The sequence below is a fragment of the Scyliorhinus canicula genome, unplaced genomic scaffold (assembly GCF_902713615.1).
Source record: "Scyliorhinus canicula unplaced genomic scaffold, sScyCan1.1, whole genome shotgun sequence".
NCBI lineage: Eukaryota > Metazoa > Chordata > Chondrichthyes > Carcharhiniformes > Scyliorhinidae > Scyliorhinus > Scyliorhinus canicula.
Genome location: NW_024055500.1, coordinates 241,072 through 268,099, shown reverse-complemented (window position 1 = coordinate 268,099; position 27,028 = coordinate 241,072). Strand labels below are relative to the sequence as shown.

Sequence of the window (27,028 nt, the reverse complement as noted above, 5' to 3'; positions counted from 1 at the left end):
TTCAATTCTATTCAAATGTATTTTATTGGCAAGCATTTCGAGAAGGACACCATTTTGAAAATCTTGCAAGCACTTCAATAAATGGAACAATGCTAAGAAACGTTTATCAAAAACAGCGTGCAGCATCTCATTGGAATGTCTACAGCGAAACATGTTGACCAATGTTCTCCAGGCACAGCAAGATGCCAATACATCTTCCTTCGCACCAATCTCTTAGAGTATTTACATCCTGCTGGATAAAGTTGTCTCATAAATTGACGTTGGATTGGTGGGTGACAAAGACTTGAAACATGGCGTGTTTGCAAAAATACTTGTGAATTCCAACCGCATGCACGTGCATTCCAACTCTGGATGGTAGGCTTTAGGGAGGATGTTAGGGCTTTGTGGAGAGGGAGCGGGGGAGGTTTATTGGAAGGGACCCGGTGTGGGTGGTTGGGGAGGGGGTGGGGGGAATGAGAGATTCCAGTTCACGTGGAGAGGCAGGAGGAGCTAGCATTGCTCCCCCTTCTGGCCCCAGTCGGGAGTGCAGAGGCGATTCACCGGGATGTTGCCTGGGGTGGAACATTGAAGTTACGAAGAGAGGTTGGATAGGCTTGGGGTGTCTTCGCTGGAGCAGAGAAGACTGAGGGGGGCGCCCTGATTGAGGGGCATGGACAGGGTGGATAGGGAGCAGCTGTTCCCCTTCGTTGAAGGGTCGGTTACGAGGGGGTCACGAGTTCAAGGTGAGGGGTGGGATTTGGAGGATTTGAGGAAAAACCTTTCTACCCAGAGGGTGGTGACGATCTGGAACGCACTGCCTGGGAGGGGGGTAGAGGCTGGTTGCCTCACATCCTTTAAAAAGTACCTGGATGAACACTTGGCAACATCTTAACATTCAAGGCTATGGGCCAAGTGTTGGCAAACGGGATTAGGTGGGCAAGTCAGACACGGGGAGAATTATTTGTCTCCACGATAACTTCCCGAAGGATTCGGTGACTACTTGTTGAGGATACATTTCCAGGACTGTTGGGGGGGAACCAGCGGACAAGTTGGATAGGGCCAGCAGGACAATGAATGGGCCAAAAGGCCTCTTTTGGTACAGGGGGAGTCTACAATCTTCCACTCTGGCCATTCGTGTCTTGGTGCGGGGAGGGGGTTGGGGGTGGGGGGGGGGGGGGGGAGTCAGGGATGTTCCAACCAGTTCAGCCATGAACGGCAGAGCAGGCCCGATGGGCCGAATGGCCGACTTCTGCTCCAATCTCGTACGTTCATGGGTCCTGTTTTTATTCCCCCGATGCCCTGCACTCCAGCACTGCAGGATGTCAATATTCTAAGAGCTCGGCCGTGAGCCTTAATGTATTGCTGATAGAACCAGACAATGCTGTCGAAGCTTTTAATCTGGCACTCATCAGATTCGCGCGTAGGTGCTAAATGGCGAAGAGAACAACAATTTCTACTTCATGGGAAGTGAGCACAGATTGATTGGCAGGTTCTGTTGTAGCGATACTCAAGCACTGTACAAAAAAAAATGACTATACTACTGAATGTACAGAGACGATTAAATGTACATCTTCCAATAACACAGCCGATACTTTTAATATATGCTCAGACAGCAACAAAGATAAGTATGAGGAGGGTTTTACCAGAAACTGTACATGCAAGAGATTATGCTCAATAAGCGACACCGTCCTTTGAATCGGACGGATGAACATTATGCAATGCTACATTCATGAGGATGGTGACTGACACATACAAACACATATATGTTTTTGACATGTGGCATGTCGCCCTTCATTGGAGCCATCACCAGGCGGTAACAAAGGTCTTCCAGGTCTTGGCCACGGCCTTGTGGTCTGTCCTGGTCTTGTGCTCGATGGTCTATCTGGTGAGGAGAGAGATGTAAGAGATGGTTTTAGTCCAGAGCATGATTGCCGTATCGTATCAAATAAAACGAATTGGAGCACAGAAATAGGGATTAGAATGGATATGTGCTTGATGGCTAGCACAGAGACAATGGGCCGAAGGGCCTCGTTTTGTGCTGTAAAACTATGAGGAGCAGGTCTTTGGCCTCCAGTTGTCCATGCCAATGTTGGTACCACACTAACTTCCTCCCATCCGCCATTATGCCGATGCCTTATTAATTACTTTGTTAGGGATTCTCGGCAATGGCACTGTTGAGGGTTAACGACAATTGCCTCGTTTTTGTTTTCCTTTTTAAATTTAGAGTACCCAAATATTTTTTTCCCCAATTAAGGGGCAATTTAGCACGGCCAATCCACCGAACCGGCACATCCTTTTGGGTTGTGGGGGGGCGGGGGAAACCCACGCAGACACGGGGAGGATGTGCAAACTCCACACGGACCGTGACCCAGGGCCGGGATTCGAACCGGGGTCCTCAGCGCCTTAGTCCCAGCGCTAGCCACTGCGCCCACGTGCCGCCCCTGGCATTTGCCTCTGTTCCGGTTCGACAGCAATTGCATTGTTGAACAGGCGACTTTTTACAGCGGTCAATGGTGATAGCTGGGACACTGGGCAGCTGCTCGGACTTGCTGACGGTCGACAAAGTCACGACACTCTCTCCAGCAAAGATGGGGGCTGGGTCCAATTCTAGACTTCGGATTCAATTGACATTCCGGGCTGGAGTAGTAATCCGGAGACCCAGGAGGTTGCTCTGGGCGCCCGGGGTTCGAATCCCACACTGGCAGATGGCGGAATTAAAAATCAAAGGATGCCCAGAAAACCATTATCGATTGTGGCAAAAAGCCATTTGGTCCCTTATGGGAAGGAAATCTGCCGTCCTTACCCTGTCTGGCCTACATGTGACTCCAGATCCACACAGCGATGTGGTTGACTCTTTATTGACTCCCCACTGACGTGGTCATTTAGTTCAAGGACAATTAGGGATGGGCGACATCGGTGGCATGGCAGCACAGTGGTTAGCACTGCTGCCTTTCAGCACCAGGGTCCCAGGTTCGATTCCTGGCTTGGGTCACTGTCTGTGCGGAGTCTGCACGCTCTCCCCGGGTCTGCGTGGGTTTCCTCCGGGTGCTCCGGTTTCCTCCCACAGTCCAAAGACGTGCAGGTTAGGTGGATTGGCCATGCTAAATTCTCCCTTCGTGTACAACGGTAAGGTGGGGGTTGCAGGGGATAGAGGCTGGGGATGCGGCCTAAGTAGGGTGTTCTTTCAGAGGGTTGGTGCCGACTAGATAGGCTGAATGGCCTCCTTCGGCCCTGTCGCGATTCTATCACCCCATGAATGAACAACGTAGAAAAGATTCGGCAACACTGCTGTGCGCCTGAAGGACTGATGGGTCAACTTGGCAAAGCAGGATGTGTGAAGGGGAGCTCCCAATCTTTGGTGGCGAGTTTGCAAAGTGTTGTCACTCACCTTTATGAGACCCAGATCCGAAAGGTCATCAAGGCGTTGAAGACGATGCTTTTTAAGAAGAGAATTCGCAATCCGATGACTGTCAGGGAAAGGGTGTTCAAGTGTTCGACTGCGGGAAGAAGAAGCAATTGCAGAGAATGAGCAAACCGCCTTCGTCACAAAGGGAACCCTTCCTCCACATTGATGCGCACACAGAATGGGAGGGAACGGGAGCACTGCTTCCAGCTCACAACTCATACACGCACACACACACACACACACACACACACACACACACAGTTGGGCTCAAACACACCACCATGCACACACACACACACACACACACACACACATTTGGACACATACACACATCACCCATGCATGCAAAAGCTCACACTCACACACACACACTTGGACACGTAAACACACCACCATCCATGCCCACACTCACACACACATACAGACTTGGCCACAAACACGCCACCACACACTTGACACTTGAATACACAGACACACCATCATGCGTCCACAAACTCAACACACACACACATACTTGGGCACACAGACACACCACCATGCATGCACGCACTCACACACGTAAAAACAAACATGCGAAAACACATTCACAGGCACACACATGCATAAACACACACACACACACACACACACACTTCAGCATCTTAGAACAGTACAGCACAGAACAGGCCCTTCGGCCCTCAATGTTGTGCCGAGCCATGATCACCCGACTCAAACCCACGTATCCACCCCATACCCATACCCATTTGTCATTCTCATACCCATAACCCAACAACCCCCCCCTTAAACTTACTTTTATTAGGACACTAAGGGCAATTTAGCATGGCCAATCCACCTAACCCGCACATCTTTGGACAATGGGAGGAAACCGGAGCACCCGGAGGAAACCCACGCACACAGGGGGAGGCGTGCAGACTCCACACAGACAGTGACCCAGCCGGGAATCGAACCTGGGACCCTGGAGCTGTGAAGCATTTATGCTAACCACCATGCTACCCTGCTGCCCATCTTCTGCTGGTTTAGCTCACCAGGCTAAATCTCTGACTTTAAAGCAGACCAAGCAGGCCAGCAGCACGGTTCGATTCCCGTACCAGCCTCCCCGGACAGGCGCCGGAATGTGGCGACTAGGGGCTTTTCACAGTAACTTCATTGAAGCCTACTCGTGACAATAAGCGATGTTCATTTCATTCTTCAACTTCAGTGCAAAGTCCCTCACATTCGCCGACACAAACACACCCACAAAGACTTACACACACACACACTGTTACTCACGCACAATGATTTATGAACTTGAGTGTGCACAAAGGTATTCACACACACAGAGGCACACAGACAAAACGTGCACAAACACGCAGACATACACATAGGTACGCAAACACATGGTATACTCACCGCCATCACTATCTTCCTCAACAGCTATGCACTGCCTCTTGACTTGAGCTGAAATGAGAATGACATGGATAATTGACACCATCCCAATAAATGATTTGTAATTCCCGTACGAGTATTATTAAAAAGCAGAGCAACTCACCAGCTTCGGGCAATGTCCTCCATTCCCCTCCAACTGTACATTCAAATTTCTCATCCTGCTGGCTTGCAGGGCTGTTCAGGAATCCCACCATGCTGTAGCTGCGATCTGCGATGGAGAGCGAGGCATACGAATGGTTTCGTTCCTGGCTGGCGGCCCCATTCTTCACGGACACGCTTACGTTGTTGGGGAAATAATCCGTCACCAGGCACACGGGGGAAACGTTCGGCTGATTCCCCCTCGGAGGCAGGACGTAGACGGATGGTTCTGAATAATCGGATTCTGTGGAGGGCAAAATGAGAAGGGGTAAGGAAGGGCCTCCTGAGTTAGGGTTGAAGTCATCAGGTGTTATAACGTGCCAAACTGAGACATCATGCTCCATTCACTTCATTTTCATTTCATTTCTCACTGTCCAAAATTAATAATCGCTTATCGTCACAAGTAGGCTTCAAATGAAGTCACTGTGAAAAGCCCCTAGTCGCCACATTCCGGCGCCTGTTCGGGGAGGCCGGTACGGGAATTGAACCCGCGCTGCTGGCATGGTGCAGGACTACAAATCAGCTGTTTAGCCCACTGTGCTAAACTAGCCCCGAGGCTGGTTGGTGCGAAACTTTGTTAGCTGAGAGCTAACCAGTGCGTTCTTACATAGATAGAATTTACAGTGTGCAGAAGGAGGCCATTCGGCCCATCGAGTCTGCACCGGCTCTTGGAAAGAGCACCCTACCCAAGCCCACGCCTCCACCCTATCCCCATAACCCAGTAACCCCACCCAATCTTTTTTATTGAACACTAAGGGCAATTTAGCATGACCAATCCACCTAACCTGCACATCTTTGGACTGTGGGAGGAAACCGGAGCACCCGGAGGAAACCCACGCAGACACGGGGAGAACGTGCAGACTCCGCACAGACAGTGACCCAGCCGGGAATTGAACCTGGGACCCTGGAGCTGTGAAGCAATTGCGCTATCCACAATGCTACCGAGCTGCCCAAGGGACAGTTCTGCTTAGGGACAGTGTCCATTCTGCATTCGGAACCCTCGGGTACACCTGGACGATAAGGCCATAAGATGTAGGAGCAGAAGCAGCCCATTCAGCCCATCCTGTCTGCCCCGCCCTTCAATGAGATCATGACTCATCCGTTATGACAATCCTCAGGGAGAAGAAATTCCTCCTCATCTGTGTTAAATGGGCGACTCTTTACTCTGATATTACTCTGATACGCTGGGGCTGGTTTAGCATAGGGCTAAATCGCTGGCTGTCAAGGCAGGCCAGCAGCACGGTTCAATTCCCGCAACAGCCTCCCCGAACAGGCGCCGGAATGTGGCGACTAGGGGCTTTTCATAGTAACTTCATTTGAAGCTGACTCGTGACAATAAGCGATTTTCATTTTCATTCCATTGTTTCATTTCATATCCCCCGAGAGAGGGTGGATTCAGAAAGAATGTTCTCGATGGTGGGGGAGTCCAGAACCAGGGGTCATAGTTTGAGGATAAGGGACCAGAGGGACATTAATAGAAAATAGAATCAGGAGGAGGCCATTCAGCCCTTCAAGTCTACCTCGCCATTCATTCTGATCATGGCTGATCATCAAGTTCAGTACTCTGATCCCACCTTCCCCCAATATCCCTTCATCCCTTTATCCCCAAGAGCTCTATCTAATTCCTTCTCGAAATTCCACAACGTTGTGGCCTCAGCTACTTTCTGTGATAGTGAATTCCACAGCTTCACCTCTCTCTGGGTGAAGACATTTCTCCTCACCACAGTCCTAAAAGGTTTACCCCTTATCCTCAAACTATGTCCTTAGTTCTGGACCCTTCCCCCCCACCCACCCCCCTCCCCCACCATCGGGAACATTCTTTTTAATCTACCCTGTCTAATCCTGTCAGAAATTTAGACGTTTCTATGAGATCCTCTCTCACTCTTCTGAACTCCAATGAATATAATCCTAACCGACTCAATCTCTCCTCACATGACAGCCCCGCCATCCCAGGAATCAGCCTGGTAAACCTTCGCTGCACTCCCTCCATTGCAAGAACATCCTTCCTCAGAGAAGGAGACCAAAACTGCACACAATACTCCAGGTGTGGCCTCACCAATGCCCTATACAATGGCAGTAAAACATCCCTATTCCTGTACTCAAATCCTCTCGCTATGACATCCAACATGCAATTTGCCTTCTTTACCGCCTGCTGTACCTGCGCGCTTACTTTCAGCGACTGATGCACAAGGACAGCAAGGTCTCGCTGAGTATCCATCTCTCTCAATTTACACCCATTCAAAAATGATCCTGCCTTCCTATTTTTGCTACCGTAAGACTATAGTTTAATTTAAGCTCGTCCCTCTTCGATTTTATTGACATTCAAGACATTATTTTGACCAGAATTTATAATTGCAAACTAATCCACGAGGTCCTTTTGAGGAATAAGTCGAACGAGTTCTTCCCAGCATTAACAATGGCCGTGTCACTGCCTCTGAAGAGTAATTGACCCAATCCTCCAAAACCCCCAGGGTAACGTATCCCATTCCAAAAACACAAGATAGTGCTGGGGTCCCAATGTACCACTCTCACACTTTCATTCACTGACGATGAGTCAAAATAACCCCGCCTTCTGATGTTCATTCCTTCTCGAATTCCCGTGGTGATTATTTACCTTTAATGTCTATCAAACAACCTTACGCCAACAATCCTTCTGGTTCCGACACTCACTGGGTTCGACTAACTTGTCCCACGTCCAAATGTCAGCTTGGAGTTTGCAACACTCACACAGCCATACACTACCTCACACATACCTTCCGTGTTCATTAATAGTCTTTGCCCACCCTTCCGTTACTCATATCACCGTTTATTTTACAGATATATCACCATTTATTTATATATACATATATATTTGTGTGCATTTTAAAATATGTGTTCACACTCATGTATTTGTGTCTATTTGTATGTGTGTACACATATATTTGTATGTAATTGTATCCATGTCTGCACATACATACATATTTGTATGTAATTGTATACATGTGCACACACTCATACATATTTGTATGTAATTGTATCCATGTGTACGCACACATACATATTTGTATGTAATTGTATATTATGTACACGCACACATGCATATCTATATGTAATTGTACATATGTGTACACGTGCAATCATATCTATTTATATACAGTATAATTGTCCCATTTCCTTCTGAACCCTTTTACCGATCTCCTTAAATCTATGCCCCCTTCGGCTCAGATAAACAAATCGTTCTGTCTCGATCCCACATTATTCGGTACACCTCAGTTAGATCACCCCTTCTGTTCTAAGAAAAACAACCCTCGTCTATCTAATATCTCCTCCCAGCAATTCATGTCATATATATATATATATATATATGCACATATATTATATATACGGATCTATAGGGTCGGATTATTCAGTTCCCCAGCCCCATGTTTCCTGGCCAATCGCTAGTGGTGAGATTATTTCTTCCCGCGCCTTGCCAATGGTATTTCCTAACTCCCGGAGAATTCCCGTCATAATGTGCTACACACACGCAGAATCGCAGAATTGTTACGGTGCAGAAGGAGGCCGTTTGGCCCTTTGTGTGCGCTCCAGCTCTCCAAATGAGCATCATGACTTAATGCCATCTGCCTGGCATGTTCCCTGTACCTCTGCCCATTAATCATTTATTGCCCTCGACAATGGCTCCACCACACAAGCACAGGCAGTACAGAGAACATTCAGATCTATATCTAGAATAGATAGAGTATAATTAATATGGAACACCTACTTGGCTCCACAGTTACTGTCGTCCCTTCTCCAAAGATAAGCTGATTGTTAACTCCAATATTCACACAGCAGGGCACCCTTGAGCAAAAACCCTATTCAGATTAACTCTGGTGGCTCATTTAGCCCTTCTGGGAAGGGTTCCACTTGCTACAAGCAAGAGACGGTCCAAAGGGTTTTTAAATGGCCATTGAGATTTGATGAGCCATTTCTATTTTAGATTTGATTTGATTTATTATTGTCACATGTCTACAGTGAAAAGTATTGGGTCTTGCATGCTGGACAAACAATGCATACCGTATATAAGGAAGGAAGGAGAGACTGCAGAATATAATGTTACAGTTATAGCACGTTGCAGAGAAAAGATCAACTTATTACGAGGTAGGTCCATTCAAAAGTCTGATGGCAGTGGGGAAGAAGCTGTTCTTGAGTCGGTTGGTATGCGACCTCAAACTTTCATATCTTTTTCCTGACGGAAGAAGGTGGAAGAGAGTATGTCCGGGGTGCGTGGGGGTCCTTAATTACACTGGCTGCCTTTCTGAGGAAGCGGGAATGATAGATAGAGTCAATGGATGGGAGGCTGGTTTGTGTGATGGACTGGGCTACATTCACGACCTTTTGTAGTTTCCTGCTGTCTTGGGCAGAGCAGGCTCCATACCAGGCTGGGATACAACCAGAAAGAATGCTTTCTATGGTGCATCTCAACCTCCGTCGTTCCAGTGAGAACAAACCGAGTTTATTCAACCGCTCCTCATAGCTAATGCCCTCCATACCAGGCAACATCCTGGTAAATCTCTTCTGCGCCCTCTCTAAAGCCTCCACATCCTTCTGGTAGTGTGGCGACCAGAATTGAACACTATACTCCAAGTGTGGCCTAACTAAGGTTCTATACAGCTGCAACATGACTTGCCAATTCTTATACTCAATGTGAAAATTCCACACAGTCACCCAAGGCTGGAATTGAACCCGGGTCCCTGGAGCTGTGAGGCAGCAGTGCTAACCGCTGTGCTACCGTGCCATCCGGATTGAATTGAAGCAGTACACATTTGAGAGCGGTTTCTGATTTACCGGTTGATCATCACACTGGGTGAACCATTTTTGGCATCTCTTTATTGAAAATTAAACCCACACCAATCTTCTCAACTCGAGCAAAGACCGACCACGAGTCATGGGGCTGCAGTTGCTCAGTGTTGCGACACTGTTTCGCAAAGCAGAAATATAGACCAGTTCGGTTTCATGTACGATTCCTGCAGAGCCCTTGAGCGGAAAATTGAGAGCGATGGAAAATGTTGCAAATCAACGCAACGCGTCAGCTCATCGCATCAAGGAACTGCTGTTCAGTGAATACTGCCAAAATTGTAAGACCGTAGGTTCGAATCTGAGGACTAACTAACTCTTCACGTTATTTGGAGAGTCAGAAATTGCACCCACCTCAGTGCTGGTGGTTTAAAGAAAGACAGCGTCAATTCTGCTGGACAGGAGTTTGAAATTGCCCAATTATGGAAATGCAAAGAAGCGACTTAATGCAATTTATTTGACAGCTGATTGGAGGGAGAAAATGAACGGATATTGAGATGAAAAATTACTTACTGGGTTGAACTGTGAGTGTTGTCCCAGCTCCAAATATCAAGTTGTATGAGTTAGTATTCACACACTATTAAACCCCTCAACAAAAAGTACTTGCTCATTCTTCAATGATTCAGCTGCTCGACTCCCATTCAGTCCCGTACCGGCCTCCCCGAACAGGGGCCGGAATGTGGCGACTAGGGGCTTCTCACAGTAACTTCATTTGAAGCCTACTCGTGACAATAAGTCATTTTCGTTTTCATTTCAAGTCTTATCTGGTCTTATTTCTCTGCAGCACAGTAGCTAGCACTGTCGCTTCACAGCTCATGGGGTCCCAGGTCCGATTCCCGGTTTGGGTCACTGTGTGTGCGTGGGTTTCCTCCGGGTGCTCCGGTTTCCTCCCACAGTCCAAAGATGTGCAGGTTAGGGTGGATTGGCCGCGCTAAATTGCCCTTGGGTGTCCAAAAGGGTTGGGTGGGGTTACTGGGTTACGGGGATAGGGTGGAGGTGTGTGGGCTTGGGTGGAGTGCGCTTTCCAAGGGCCGGTGCAGACTCGATGGGCCGAATGGCCTCCTTCCGCACTGCAAATTCCATCTATGAATCTTTCCTCATATTTCTGTCCCTGGGGTCATCCTAATAAACCTCCTCTGTGCTGCCTCTAATGATGTATAATCCCTTAAATAAGTGGACCCTAAACTGTCCACAGTAACTGTAACTACAGCCTCATTAGTACCTTGAAGTAACACCTCTTTGCCTTTATACTCCAGTGGTAAATAACTGATGGTATTGGCTAACAAAGTATTGTTTAGACCATTGTCATTGTTGTTCATTCAGAATTAAACTTCAGTTAATAGGTTCGACTTTCAGGTTCATTTCAAATATAAATATGAGCTTGTCAACAACATTTAGGCAGCTTTATCTGTCAGTCCAGATGTTTGACCTAGTCTAAGTGTAAATATTATTGCCAAAATGATCCATGCTCTATTAGCCAATGCTGATTTTGCTAACTCCCCTCTCTTTCCATTCACTTTGGGCTCAGTTGGTTTCACACACTTCTGGAATGTTTGAGCAGAATTTTGAGCTGGGCTGAGAAGTGGCAGATGGAGTTTAACCCTGACAAGTGTGAGGTGGTCCATTTCGGAAGGACAAATATGAATGCGGAATACAGGGTTAACGGTAGGGTTCTTGGCAAAGTGGAGGAGCAGAGAGACCTTGGGGTCTGTGTTCATAGATCTTTGAAAGTTAAAACTCCAGTGGATAGAGCCGTGAAGAAGGCCCATGGTGTGCTAGCGTTCATTAGCAGAGGGATTGGATTTAAGAGCCGTGAGGTGATGATGCAGCTGTACAAAACCTTGGTCAGGCCACATTTGGAGTACTGTGTGCAGTTCTGGTCGCCTCATTTTAGGAAGGATGTGGAAGCTTTGGAAAAGGTGCAAAGGAGATTTACCAGGATGTTGCCTGGAATGGAGAGTAGGACTTACGAGGAAAGGTTGAGGGTGCTCGGCCTTTTCTCATTAGAACGGAGAAGGGGCTGGTTTAGCTCACTGGGCTAAATCGCTGGCTTTTAAAGCAGGCCAGCAGCACGGTTCGATTCCCGTACCAGCCTCCCCGGACAGGCGCCGGAATGTGGTGACTAGGGGCTTTTCACAGTAACTTCATTTGAAGCCTACTCGTGACAATAACTGATTTTCATCTCATTTTTTTCAGAAGGATGTGGGGCGGCTTGATAGATGTTTATAAGATGATCAGGGAAATAGATAGAGTAGACAGTCAGAGACTTTTTCCCCGGGAGGAACAAACCATTACAAGGGGACATAAATTTAAGGTGAATGGTGGAAGATATAGGGGGGATGTCAGAGGTAGGTTCTTTACCCAGAGAGTAGTGGGGGTATGGAATGCACTGCCTGTGGAAGTAGTTGAGTCGGAAACATTAGGGACCTTCAAGCGGCTATTGGATAGCTACATGGATTACGGTAGAATGATGGAGTGTAGATTAATTTGTTCTTAATCTGGGACAAAAGTTCGGCACAACATCGTGGGCGAAGGGCCTGTTCTGTGCTGTATTTCTCTATGTTCCAATTCAGAAATTGCTTATAAACTTGTTGACATATTACCTTGAAGAGCAATAAATGAGATCTTACCAGGATTAACAGTGAGTTTTGTGCCTCTTCCAAATATCATTTTACTGTGTCCGGATGCATCCACACAGTAGCTTTTCCCTTTACAAGAACTCTGAAGAGCGTTTATTCCAATGTACCACTGGTATCAATGCTCACTTATTCTCAAACTCATTGACTGGCCGAAGGGATCCAATTTTTATCTTTCCTAGATTAATCATGGCAAGGCCATATTTATTTTTAATTGGCCTTCTATTGTTATTCTTACAAATTCGATCACTTACTGGATTCCACAATGAGATTGGTCCCTCTTCCAAAATAAGCTTGTCCGTATACTGCAGACAACGCTAGTGTGCCTCACTAAAACCTTCCGATTTAATGACCATCTTTTAAAAAAAATAAATTTGGAGTACCCATATTTCCCAATTAAGGGGCAATTTCGCGTGGCCAATCCACCTAGCTTGCACATTTTTGGGGGCGAAACCCACGCAAACACGGGGAGAATGTGCAAACTCCACACGGACAGTGACCCAGAGCCGGGATGGAACCTGGGACCTCGGCACCGTGAGGCCACAGTGCTAACCACTGCGCCACCGTGCTGCCCTATCCATTGCACATCGTCACAGTTAAATGAACCATGCACCTATTTTACCTTTTCATTTACACATATATTTTCATCTACTCATTTGTATATTGATAGGAATGATGACTTAATGCAGGCATCCCTTGGCAATCATATTGGCTCAATGTTCATGAATTATTTTTTAAATTAAGGAATATTATGGGAGAGGATGTGCAGCAAACAGGCAAGCTATCACATCCAAATGGTCTATTTCACGAGTTGAGCCACATACACGCCTTTCCCCTTTATCTACTCCAAGCAAACAGTCATAGAGTTATAGAATTATAGAGTCATACAGCACATAAACAGGCCATTCGGCCTCCACGCCAAATTGACCATAAAATACCAATCTATACTAATCCCATTTACCAGTGCTTGCTCCATAGCTACTATGCCTTGACGTCTTACGCACCTCATCCATGGGGAAAATATTCTTACGATCTACATCTATGCCTCGCAGCATTTTTTTTTGCAACGCTATCAGATTCCCCCAACCTCCCCCTCCCCCTCTCCCCCCACTCAGCCTCCTCTGGTCCGGGGAATACACCCCCAGTCCCTCCCCGTAGCTGAAACTTTCCATCCCTCCCAACATCCCTAATCAATCTCCCTCTGCACTCCCTCCTATTTCTTGCTGCCTGTTCCATTTGTCCAGCTGCCTCTTCGCCCCACACACACACACACACTGCTCGCCTCAAATAATCCACACGAGATCAGGGGCTGGTTTAGCACACTGGGCTAAATCGCTGGCTTTGAAAGCGGACCGAGGCAGGCCAACAGCACGGTTCGATTCCCGTACCGGCCTCCCCGAACAGGCGCCGGAATGTGGCGACTAGGGGCTTTTCACAGTAACTTCACTTTGAAGCCTCCTTGTGACAATAAGCCATTTTCGTTTCACTTCATTTTTTTCAGGAGAGCAAGTGCCACACTCCATTATTCAGGAATGTTGCACGTACCGGAGGAAGCCCTTGATTCATTCCAGAGGACAGACATGTGCACCTTACTCCCCGAGTTCAGAAACTTAAACTCGTCTCATCTCAATTTAAGGAGAGTGAAATTGACACTCGGTTTATTTCCCAACGTCCCAGTTCCTGGATATGTTATGAACGATCTCCTACCTGGCTCCACCAATAGTTTTGTGCCCTTTCCAAAGATCAGCTCATTGCCGACATTCACACAGTGTTGGGTCCTTTAGCAGAAACCTCCTTCAGATTAACTCCCGGGACTTTAGTTGGTTTCTTTCTGTTGAAGGGTTAATATTTGGCCATTACGCCCTGTTGGAGAGCAGGTTTGCTTGTGGTGGTGCATGCACTCGCTTACCACTTTCCTGAATTATTCCCTTGGTTATATATTGGGCTGGTTTAGCACACTGGGCCAAATCGCTGGCTTGTAATGCAGAACAAGGCAGCAGCGTGGGTTCAATTCCCGTACCAGCCTCCCCGAACAGGCGTCTATGCAACTCTGCATATAGGTGAATAATTAGGGTGCATATTAACTGTTAAATCATAAATTTAGTTTCCCAGGCAAATGATTCAAAACTTAACACAACTTCAATCAACTTAAGGAAGCCAGTGGACGGACATTGGGTCAGACATCATTACTCGTGCACCAGAGGTCCCACTCTCCATCTGAAATAATATTAATGGCTTATTGTCACGAGTAGGCTTCAGTGAAGTTACTGTGAACAGCCCCTAGTCACCACATTCCGACGCCTGTTCAGGGAGGCTGGTATGGGAATTGAACCTGTGCTGCAACACAAGCCAGCTATTTAGCCCAGTGAGCTAAACCAGCACCTGGACTAATGGACCATAATCTGGGATTACAGTTGATGCAAGAACATAGACTATCTCCAGAATTAATTGTAAATTATATTTATGGATTATCGATCCGCCAATTTATTAAAACAATTGAATATTGCATATTTGACATCTCATTCAGGTTCAACCAATGTCCTATGATGTCATTACATATTTAGTCCATGTACGAATATGTCTTATTATTATCATAGAATTTACAGTGCAGAAGGAGGCCATTCGGCCCATCGAGTCTGCACCAGCTCTTAGAAGGAGCAGCCAAATCAGGCCCACATCTCCACCTTTCTTTAGGATTGTTTTTCTTTCTTTAGGATTGTTTTCATTGTAAAGACGGAGGTTGAGGGGGGACCTGATTGAGGTCTACAAAATTATGCGAGGTATGGACAGGGTGGATAGCAACAAGCTTTTCCCAAGAGTGGGGGTGTCAATTACAAGTGGTCACGATTTCAAGGTGAGAGGGGGAAAGTTTAAGGGAGATGTGCGTGGGAAGTTTTTTACGCAGAGGGTGGTGGGTGCCTGGAACGCTTTGCCAGCGGAGGTGGTAGAGGCGGGTACGAGAGAATCATTTAAGATGCATCTGGACAGATATATGAACGGGTGGGGAACAGAGAGAAGTAGACCTTGGAAAATAGGCAACAGGTTTAGATAAAGGATCTGGATCGGCGCAGGCTAGGGAGGGCCGAAGGGCCTGTTTCTGTTCTGTAAATTTCTTTGTTCTATGTTCTATCCCCATAACCCAATACCCCCACCCAACACTAAGGGCAATTTAGCATGGCCAATCCACCTAACCTGCACATCTTTGGACTGTGGGAGGAAACCGGAGCACCCGGAGGAAACCCACGCACACACACAGGGAGGACGTGCAGACTCCGCACAGACAGTGACCCAAGCCGGGAATCGAACCTGGGACCCGGAGCTGTGAAGCAATTGTGCTAACCAGGATGCTACCATCAACTTGGTGATTGAGCATCTGTACATTTCCTGGCCAGTATCTATGACTATTTTGCAAAAAAAATGATGTAATCATTCTGAGGAACAAGCTTTTTTGCCTTACCGGGATTAACAATCACTGCGGTTCCACGTCCAAAGACCATTTTACTGTAACCTCCAGCATTCACACAGTAACTTATCCTTCTACAACAACTTGAGAGTCCTGCTTCCCAACTGCCTAACTACCACTTTACCCTCAGTCTCACTTCAACCACTCAATATCTCGCAGCAAGAGAATTATTATACTTGCTGAATTATTCTTGACATATCTTCCTTGCTTGCATTTGTAATAATATTCTTTCAAAAGAAACACTTACTAGGTTCCACAATGAGCTGTGTTCCACTTCCAAAAATGGTCTTGAAGTTCCCAGTATTCACACAGTCCTACGCTAGTTAACAAAAACCTCCGGATTGAATTATTGATTATTCACAGTGACAGACTCCACTTTGCCTATGCGTTGCACCCATTCATTTTCACACCTATCTCTCTCTGTCTGTTAATCTATCTGCATTTAGGAATAATCTATTCGGGATTCACAATCTGCACACAGGTACATAAATACATAGAGGCATCAATGGATGTTCGCACTGATTTTGCAACCAAGGCAATTAGTTTTGTTTGACCTCCCTGCATGCATTTTAAATCTGACAATCATCATGTTTCACCCATAGAACCATAGAAAAGTTACAGCACAGGGGGAGATCAGTCGGCCCATCTTGTCTATGCCAGCCCAGAGGACACCCCTTTCTAATCCCACCTTCCTGCACCCTATCCATTTCCCTGTAGTTTACAGCACTTAAGGTACATATCCAGCTGCTGTTTAAAAGAGAGAGAGAGAGAGAGAAAATGCTGGAAATTCTCAGCAGGTCTGGCAGCATCTGTAGGGAGAGAAAAGGGCTAACGTTTCGAGCCCGATGACTCTTTGTCAAAGTTTCCAGTCCGATGACTCTTTGCCAAAGCCTGTTTTTTTTCATAGAATTTACAGTAGAGAAGGAGGCCATTTGGCCCATCGAGTCTGCACCGGCTCTTGGAAAGAGCACCCTACCCAAGCCCACATCTCCAACCTATCCCCGTAACCCCACCCAACACAAGGGGTAATTTTGGACACTAAGGGACAATTTATCATGGCCAACCCACCTAACCTGCACATCTTTGGACTGTGGGAGGAAACCGGAGCACCCGGAGGAAACCCACGCACACGGGGAGAACGTGCAGACTCCGCACAGACAGTGACCCAAGCCGGGAATCGAACCTGGGACCCGTGAAGCAGTTGCGCTAACCACTGTGCGACGGTGCTGCCCACTTTAAAAGAGTTTAGGTTCTAGATTTTCCCACAAGAGGAAACATCCTCTCCCCATCCCTCCTATCAGTGCCCCTCAGCATCCTAAAGGATTCAATCGAGTTGCCCCCCAATCTTCTGAACTCCAGCAGATGAAACCTAGCCCAACTTTCCTCATAAGACAACTTGCCCATTCCTGGTATCAGTAAACCTTCTCAGAACTGCATCTCGCACATTTACATCCTCCCTCAAACAAGGATCCCAATAGTGTACACAATACTCCAGGTACAGACTCGCCTGTTTCCTGTACACCTAAAGCATAACAGCCCTACTTCAATATTCAAATTCTCTCAATAGTAAGCGACAAGCTTTGAAAAGGAGAAACGTGATGGAAAACATCTGGGAAAATTATTTGCTTCATCGTGGAGAAAACACAGACATTTATGCGTGAGTTGACAGTAATTAATGGATACCTACTTGGCACCACAGTTAACTTTGTCCCCTTTCCAAAGCTAAGTTGACGGGCTGCCCCGCCATTCACACAGCATTGCGCCTGTTGGCAAAAACTCTCTTCAGATTAACTGGAGTGATTCTTTGCCCTGGCTGGGATTATGCTCAAACACTCAGCCATCGAAAGCGACTGCATTCTAGATTATCCGCAGCACTGCCTTCATGGTTTAGCACACTGGGCTAAATCGCTGGCTTTCAAAGCAGACCAGCAACACGGTTCGATTCCCGTACCAGCCTCCCCGGACAGGCGCCGGAATGTGGCGACTAGGGGCTTTTCACAGTAACTTCTTTGAAGCCTACTCGTGACAATAAGCCATTTTCATTTCATTTCATTTCTCACAATTATTATTTGCAATAGAATTTCCAGTGCAGAAGGAGGCCATTCGGCCCATCGAGTCTGCACCGGCTCTTGCAAAGAGCACCCTTCCCGAGCCCACAACTCCACCCCATAACCCAGTAACCCCACCCAACACGAAGGGCAATTTTGGACATTAAGGGCAATTTATCACGGCCAATCCACCTAACCTGCATATCCTTGGACTGTGGGAGGAAACCGGAGCACCCGGAGGAAACCCACGCAGACATGGGGAGGATGTGCAGACTCCGCACACAGTGACCCAAGCCGGGAATCGAACCTGGGACCCTGGAGCTGTGAAGCAATTGCGCTAACCACAATGCTACCGTGCTGCCCCTTAAATCGCATTGTTCCAAGTTACAAGACTTACTGGGTTTCACCGTGAGCCTGCTGCCACTTCCAAATATTAGCTTGAGGTTCTGAACATTCACACAGCCCTACATTGGCTAACAAAAACCTCCCGGCTCAATTGGTCCTCGTTCTTTAATTAGCCTTAGCAAGTTACAGTAACAGGGGCCACTTTACCTTCTCATTTTACATCCACATTTTTAGAAATGCACCTATTTAATATTACAGTAAGAAGTCTTGCAACACCAGGTTAATGTCCAACAGGTTTGTTTCGAATCACCAGCTTTCGGAGCGCAGCTCCTTCCTCAGGTGAATGAAGAGACGGGTTCCACAACCACATATATAGACAAAGTCAATGATGCAAGATGATACTTTGAATGGGAGTTTTTGCAGGTAGTTGAATCTTTACAGGTTATTTATTAAGCACGCCCATTTTCTTTAATTATTCCAGGGTCTGTATTAATGCGTATTAATATCTAAGGTCGCTGGAGAGGGTCCAGAGGAGGTTCACAAGAATGATGCCCGGAATGAAGATCTTGTCAAATGAGGATTCTGGGTCTGTACTCGATGGAGCTTCGAAAGATGGAGGGGATCTCATTGAAACTTACAGGATACTGCGAGGCCTGGATAGAGTTGACGTGGAGAGGATGGTTCCACTTGCAGGAAAAACTAGAACCAGAGGACACAAAGTCCAACATGTTTGTTTCAAACACTGGCTTTCGGAGCTCCTTCGTCAGGTGAGGAAGGAGCAGTGCTCCGAAAGCTAGTGTTTGAAACAAACACGTTGGACTTTAACCTGGTGTTGTGTGGGGCTGGTTTAGCACACTGGGCTAAATCGCTGGCTTTGAAAGCAGACCAAGGCAGGCCAGCAGCACGGTTCGATTCCCGTACCAGCCTCCCCGAACAGGTGCCGGAATGTGGCGACTAGGGGCTTTTCAGAGTAACTTCATTGAAGCCTACTTGTGACAATAAGTGATTTTCATTTGATTTCAAGACTTCTTACTGTGCTCACCCCAGTCCAACGCCGGCATCTCCACATCATCATATCTGTCTCACCTGTTCTTGTCTATCGTCTATTCCCCCCCCCCCCCCCCACCTTTTCATTTTTTAATCGCTAGGTTATCCCCTCTCAACTAATTTATGTGCCACTGAATTCCACAGTGTCACCATTCTTTGAGTCCAGAGATTTCTCCTGAATTGGATTTACGCGTCTTGAATTGACAAGTGAAATCCTCTCTGGAATATTGCTGACCTTCACGAAATGGACCGTGGGCCATTTGTATCCCAGAGAAATGTTCCTCACCCCGATTCAAAATCTCTTGATGGTCGTTTGCCTGCGATGAACTCAGGAATTTTTTTGCTTTGATTGTTAATACCACAATAATTCGGAATTAAACTTCACTTACTCGGCTGCACAAGCAGTTTGGTGCCTGATCCGAATGATAGTTCATAGACATCATTCACACAGTATGACAGCCCAGGACACAAACTCTTATGTCCAGTTCAAAGTGCACAGACCGTCTTAGAAATTAACTCTATCCTGTTACCGTGGTGACCAAGTTAAATCGTTAACACTTGCCGAATATTGAATATTGATAGACAAGTAGAAAGATAGATAGACAAGTAGACAGATAGATAGATCGATAGAAAAGTAGATATAGATAGAAAGAGAGAGAGAGAGAGAGAGATAGACAAGTAGACAGATAGATAGACAAGTAGACAGATAGATAGATAGACAAAAAGACAGACAGATAGATAGATCACGATAGATAGAGCTAGAAAGAGAAATAGACAAATAGATACATAGATAGACAAGTAGACAGATAGATAGACAAGTAGACAGATAGATAGATAGTAAGATAGATAGTTGGACAGGTAAATAGATCTGCGTATTACTTTTGACCAAAATTAAAAAATCTTCTTGCTAAGAAATTAGAACATAGAACAGTACAGCACAGAACAGGCCCTTCAGCCCTTGATGTTGTGCCGAGCAATGATAACCCTACTCAAACCCACATATCCACCCTATACCCGTACCCCAACAACCCCCCTTAGCCTTACTTTTAAGGACACTACGGGCAATTTCGCATGGCCAATCTACCTAACCCGCACATCTTTGGACTGTGGGAGGAAACCGGAGCACCCGGAGGAAACCCATGCACACAGGGGGAGGACGTGCAGACTCCACACAGACAGTGACCCATCCGGGAATCGAACCTGGGACCCTGGAGCTGTGAAGCATTTATGCTAACCACCATGCTACCGTGCTGCCCTAAATTGACATGGTCATTTTGAGAAACTGACTTCTTACCAGGAAGAACAGTGAGCTCGGTTCCACCTCCAAACGTTAATTTGCCAGTTGCTGCATAATTCACACAGTAGCTGGGACCTTTACAAGAACCCAGGATAGTACTGCTTCCAATCGTTCTACACCACAATGACCAACCCTCATATCTTCTCAGTGAACAAGTACATCAACAACGTAACTATTTACTCCTCATCTTTCCCCCCGTATGGAGAAATGACATCTAAGCTGTTTTGTATTCTTTGGTAGTGCTCCAGGTCTGCCTTTAATTGTAATAAATTGAGGGAAAGCAGGCCCAGAATACAGGATCAAATGAGTAGATTACACAATCGATTCGGCCCCCAGCTCCAAATGTGAGTTTATCCACCGTTCAAACCTTGGTACCTAATCAAACCTATCTGTTCATTGAACTGTGTATAACACTTAAGGTCTTTCAAGATTCCAAATTAATTCATGAACAAGTGCTTAAGATTAGGTTGAAAAATAATTAAGATAGTTGGTCCTGAGGGACCTACTATTGAGTCCTTACCAGGATTGACAGTGAGTTTGGTTCCACTTCCAAACACCAGTTTGCCCATCCCTCCAGAATTCACACAGTAACGAATCCCTTTACAATAACTCCAGGTACCACACCTCCCAATGCACCACAATTAACACAACTAATTGATTCTGATTGCCATTTCAATGACTTGAGTTCATAGATCATAGAATTTACAGTGCAGAAGGAGGCCATTCGGCCCATCGAGTCTGCACCGGCTCTTGGAAAGAGCACCCTAGCCAAGCCCACACCTCCAACCTGTCCCCATAACCCAGTAACCCCACCCAACACTAAGGGCAATTTTGTACACGAAGGGCAATTTAGCACGGCCAATCCACCTAACCTGCACATCTTTGGACTGTGGGAGGAAACCGGATCACCTGGAGGAAACCCACGCACACACAGGGAGGATGTGCAGACTCCGCACAGGCAGTGACCCAAGCCGGGAATCGAACCTGGGACCCTGGAGCTGTGAAGCGATTGTGCTATCCACAATGCTACCGTGCTGCCCACTTGCTGAATATTGAATATTTTCTGTTTCATTCAAATCAGTATAGTTCCAATCTCTCCTGTCCATCACGCCATACATAACCACCAGTTTAATTGTGTTGCCTCGCTCTGCCTGGTGTCCACTGATTAACCAGAATACATTAACCAGAATGTATGATTAGCTTACAAACCAGTTTACGTGACTCTTACCAGGGTGAACAGCGAGCTCCAAATACGATTTGACCATATCCTGCAGAATTCGCACAGTGTCTTATCCCTCTGCCAGAACTCTGGGCTCCCTCACGTATCATTCCCCACACTATTCCTTCACCCTGACTCCTGTTTGAATGATGTGAAATAATTAAACAATGTCATTGTCTATCCATTCTTGCTGGGGGCAGCACGGTAGCATTGTGGCTAGCACAATTGCTTCACAGGGTCCCAGGTTCGATTCCCGGCTTGGTAAATTCTATGAAAATCTATGAAAATGACAATTGTGTTTAAGCAGAGAAACAACACCGCTCTTTCAGAATCCAACACTTACTGGGTTCCACGTTCAGTCTGGTCCCACTTCCAAAGATGAGCTTGTACATCCCACCCTGCACACAGCCCGACACAGTCTAACAAAAACCCTTGTCGAGTTCACTATTACCCTCCGGGCACCTTGCCCGTGCCACTTGTAGCACTCACTAGTTTATGCATTGAGTGAGACACATAATTTCATCTCCCTTCCTCACTCTCTCTATCTTTACCTATTTAATAATAGTAATAATTGATTATTATCACAAGTAGGCTTCATTGAAGTTACTGTGAAAAGCCCCTAGTCGCCACATTTCGGCGGCTTCAATTAAGTTACTGTGAAAAGCCCCTAGTCGCCACATTCCGGCACCTGTTCGGGGAGGCTGCAACGGCCCTCCATATAGGATCAATAGATTTTTCTCCACATGGGATCAATAAGTGTTTCCTCCAAGGCCCAGTCAACCGTAAGAGCATACGATTTGGAGCAGAATTCGGCCATTCAGCCCATCGACTCTGCTCCACCATCCAATCATGGCTGATATGTTTCTCATCCCCATTCTCCTGCCTTCTCCCCGAAACCCCCACCCCCACATTGTTACATCAATGTCACCAGAAATGTACCACTTGGCCATTGTATTTCATCAACGGAAAAGCATGATTTTCTTCAGATTGTTGGATGAGCAATATTTCAGCCCCGGGAACGGGATGACCTTTCCAAATGGTCCAGGAAGAGGCCAGGAAGAGATCAGCTGTGATCTGATGGAATGGTGGAGCTGGCTCGAAGGGCTGAATTGCCTAAATTATTCTCGTAATTCCGATGTTCCATCCCAATGTTTCAGCTCCGTACGGATCTCCTTGCCACCCTCCCCCTCGCTCTTTTACTTTCTACTCTGCTCTACTTATCCGTACATCGTCATGCTTCTATCAACTGCCATACAACGTAAAGAAAATGCGAACATACTCCAACATTCAGCAAGGCAGAACAAATAGAGAAATAATTTGGTTCATGTGTGTGTACATATATGTGCACACACATATATATGGAAATAGATAATAACATGCAAATAAATATAGATGGATAGAGATAGATCGATGGGCAGAGGTAGATAGATGGATAAATATAGATGGATAGAGATAGATGTATAGAGGCAGGTAGATGGATAAATATAGATGGATAGAGATAGATATATGGAGATCGATAAATGGATAAATTTAGATTGAGATATAGGTAGACAGACAGACAGATATTGGGATAGAGATAAATTGATAGAACAAGATAGGCAGAGATAGAAAGACAGAAAGAGAGAGATACAAGTAGATAGATAGATAGAAAAGTAGATAGATAGACACGTAGATAGATAGACAGACAAGTAGACTCAGACAAGAAGATATATGGACAAGTAGGTAGATAGATAGACAAGTAGATAGATAGACAAGTAGATAGATAGAAAAGTAGGTAGATAGATAGACAGGTAGATAGATAGACAGACAAGTAGATAGATAGACAGTTAGATAGATCAAGATAGATAGAGATAGATAGAAAGAGAGAGAGAGAGATCGACAAGTAGATACATAGATAGAGAAGTAGACAGATAGATAGACAAGTAGACAGACGTAGATAGATAGATAGATAGACCGATAGACAAGTAGATAGATAGACAGATCAAGATAGATAGAAAGAGAGAGATAGACAAGTAGATACATAGATAGACAAGTAGACAGATAGATAGACAAGTAGACAGATAGATAGATAGATAGACAAGTAGATATAGATAGAGAGAGAGAGAGAGAGAGAGAGGGATAGACAAATTTATACATAGATAGACAAGTAGACAGATAGATAGACAAGTAGACAGATAGATAGATAGATAGACAAATAGATAGACAGATAGATAGAACAAGATAGCTAGAGATAGATAGAAAGAGAGAGATAGACAAGTAGATACATAGGCAAGGAGACAGATAGATAGACAAGTAGACAGATAGATAGATAGTAAGATAGATAGATGGACAGGTAAATAAATCTGCGTATTACTTTTGACCAAAATCTACTTGCTAAGAAATTGACATGGTCATTTTGAGAAACTGACTTCTTACCAGGAAGAACAGTGAGCTCGGTTCCACCTCCAAACGTAAATTTGCCAGTTCCTGCATAATTCACACAGTAGCTGGGACCTTTACAAGAACCCAGGATAGTACTACTTCCAATCATTCTGCACCACAATGATCAATGCTCATATCTTCTCAATGACTTCAAGTACCTCAACAACATAACTATTTACTCCTCATCTTTCCCCCCGTATGGAGAAATGACATCTAAGCTGTTTTGTATTCTTTGTAGTGCTCCAGGTCTGCCTTTAATAGTAATAAATTGAGGGAAAGCAGGCCCAGAATACAGGATCCAGTGAGTAGATTACACAATCGATTCGGCCCCCAGCTCCAAATGTGAGTTTATCCACCGTTCAAACCTTGGTACCTAATCAAACCTATCTGTTCATTGAACTGTGTATAACACTTAAGGTCTTTCAAGATTCCAAATTAATTCATGGATAGATAGTTCATTGATAGATAGTCAAGTAGATAGATAGTCAAGTAGATAGATAGACAAGTAGATAGACAGACAATTAGATAGACAGACAAGTAGATAGATGGACAGATAGATAGATCAAGATAGCTAGAGATAGATAGAAATAGAGAGATCGACAAGTAGATACATAGACAAGGAGACAGATAGATAGATAGATAGATAGATAGATAGATAGATAGATAGATAGATAGACAAGTAGATAGATAGACAGATAGATAGATCAAGATAGCTAGAGATAGATAGAAATAGAGAGATCGACAAGTAGATACATAGACAAGGAGACAGATAGATAGATAGATAGATAGTAAGATAGATATATGGACAGGTAAATAAATCTACGTATTACTTTTGACCAAAGTTTACTTGCTAAGAAATTGACATGGTCATTTTGAGAAACTGACTTCTTACCAGGAAGAACAGTGAGCTCGGTTCCACCTCCAAACGTTAATTTGCCAGTTGCTGCATAATTCACACAGTAGCTGGTGACCTTTACAAGAACCCAGGATAGTACTGCTTCCAATCATTCTACACCACAATGACCAACCCTCATATCTTCTCAATGACCAAGTACATCAACAACGTAACTATTTACTCCTCATCTTTCCCCCATATGGAGAAATGACATCTAAGCTGTTTTGTATTCTTTGGTAGTGCTCCAGGTCTGCCTTTAATTGTAATAAATTGAGGGAAAGCAGGCCCAGAATACAGGATTCAGTGAGTAGATTACACAATCGATTCGGCCCCCAGCTCCAAATGTGAGTTTATCCACCGTTCAAACCTTGGTACCTAATCAAACCTATCTGTTCATTGAACTGTGTATAACACTTAAGGTCTTTCAAGATTCCAAATTAATTCATGAACAAGTGCTTAAGATTAGGTTGAAAAATAATTAAGATAGTTGGTCCTGAGGGACCTACTATTGAGTCCTTACCAGGATTGACAGTGAGTTTGGTTCCACTTCCAAACACCAGTTTGCCCATCCCTCCAGAATTCACACAGTAACGAATCCCTTTACAATAACTCCAGGTACCACACCTCCCAATGCACCACAATTAACACAACTAATTGATTCTGATTGTCATTTCAATGACTTGAGTTCATAGATCATAGAATTTACAGTGCAGAAGGAGGCCATTCGGCCCATCGAGTCTGCACCGGGCTCTTGGAAAGAGCACCCTAGCCAAGCCCACACCTCCACCCTGTCCCCGAAACCCAACCCAACACTAAGGGCAATTTTGTACAGAAAGGGCAATTTATCGCGGCCAATCCACCTAACCTGCACATCTTTGGACTGTGGGAGGAAACCGGAGCACCTGGAGGAAACCCACGCACGCATGGGGAGAACGTGCAGTCTCCACACAGACAGTGACCCAAGCCGGAATCGAACCTGGGACCCTGGAGCTGTGAAGCGATTGTGCTATCCACAATGCTGCCGTGCTGCCCCACCCTTTGCTAAGACGCTTTGCTTCCTCATCAGCTCACCCCATCAGGGCAATCGTCCATCCCTGTCTCCCTGCTGTCCTTATCCAGCTCTCCCTCATATCCTTACCCACTGCTGACCTTAAATGCTCCATGCCATAGAGAGTTCCACGAGGGACTGATATTCAGGAAGATTGAACAGAGAGAGGAATTTGATTCACCGAATCATGGAATTTACAGTGCAAAGAACCATTGAAAACCACCTGGAGGAGATGGACACACATATGGCTAGATCAATTGGTTACAAGCAACAAAGGATACCTACTTGGTTGCACGATTAATCGTGTCCCAGTTCCAAAGATAAGCTTAGCATTCGCTCCAAAGTTCACACAGCATTGCATCCTTTGGCAAAAACCCCTTTCAGACTGCAACCTTTCGTGGTCAATCAAGCAGAGTTGTTTTTTGATATCGCCGATGCCAGAATTGTGACACCAGCCATTCAAACATGTTTTAAATGCCCATTAATTAGGCATACCTAGTTTTAATTATTCTGTCACTGCAGCATAACATGTTTTCTGTCATCACGCCGATATTTCTGCCTGGGTCTCACTCCCACAGTCCAAAGATTTGCAGGTTAGGTGGATTGGCCATGACAAATTGCCCTTAGTGTCCAAAATTGCCCTTAGTGTTGGGTGGGGTTGCTGGGTTATGGGGATAGGGGGGAGGTGTTGACCTTGGGTAGGATGCTCTTTTCAAGAGCCGGTGCAGACTCGATGGGCCGAATGGCCTCCTTCTGCACTGTAAATTCTATGATAATCTATGAATTCAATCCCATTATCTCATCTCGGCCTCCACTCCACTTTCTCCATAACATTTCAACCCATTG

At 45.6% G+C, this 27,028-nt stretch overlaps 1 protein-coding gene across 1 annotated transcript in view; it reads right to left on the bottom strand.

Moving 5' to 3' along the window:
- Nucleotides 1-1,358: 1,358 nt before the first annotated feature.
- Nucleotides 1,359-27,028, bottom strand: part of LOC119960438 (M1-specific T cell receptor alpha chain-like) — a 65,659-nt gene continuing 39,989 nt past the window's right edge. The window contains exons 5-8 of the mRNA XM_038788162.1: nt 4,914-5,192; nt 4,775-4,822; nt 3,368-3,476; nt 1,359-1,861 (exon numbers count right to left, since the gene is read on the bottom strand). Of these exons, the coding sequence (XP_038644090.1) occupies nt 3,370-3,476; nt 4,775-4,822; nt 4,914-5,192 (434 nt within the window). The 3' untranslated portion in view covers nt 1,359-1,861; nt 3,368-3,369. The remainder of the gene's footprint in view (nt 1,862-3,367; nt 3,477-4,774; nt 4,823-4,913; nt 5,193-27,028) is intronic.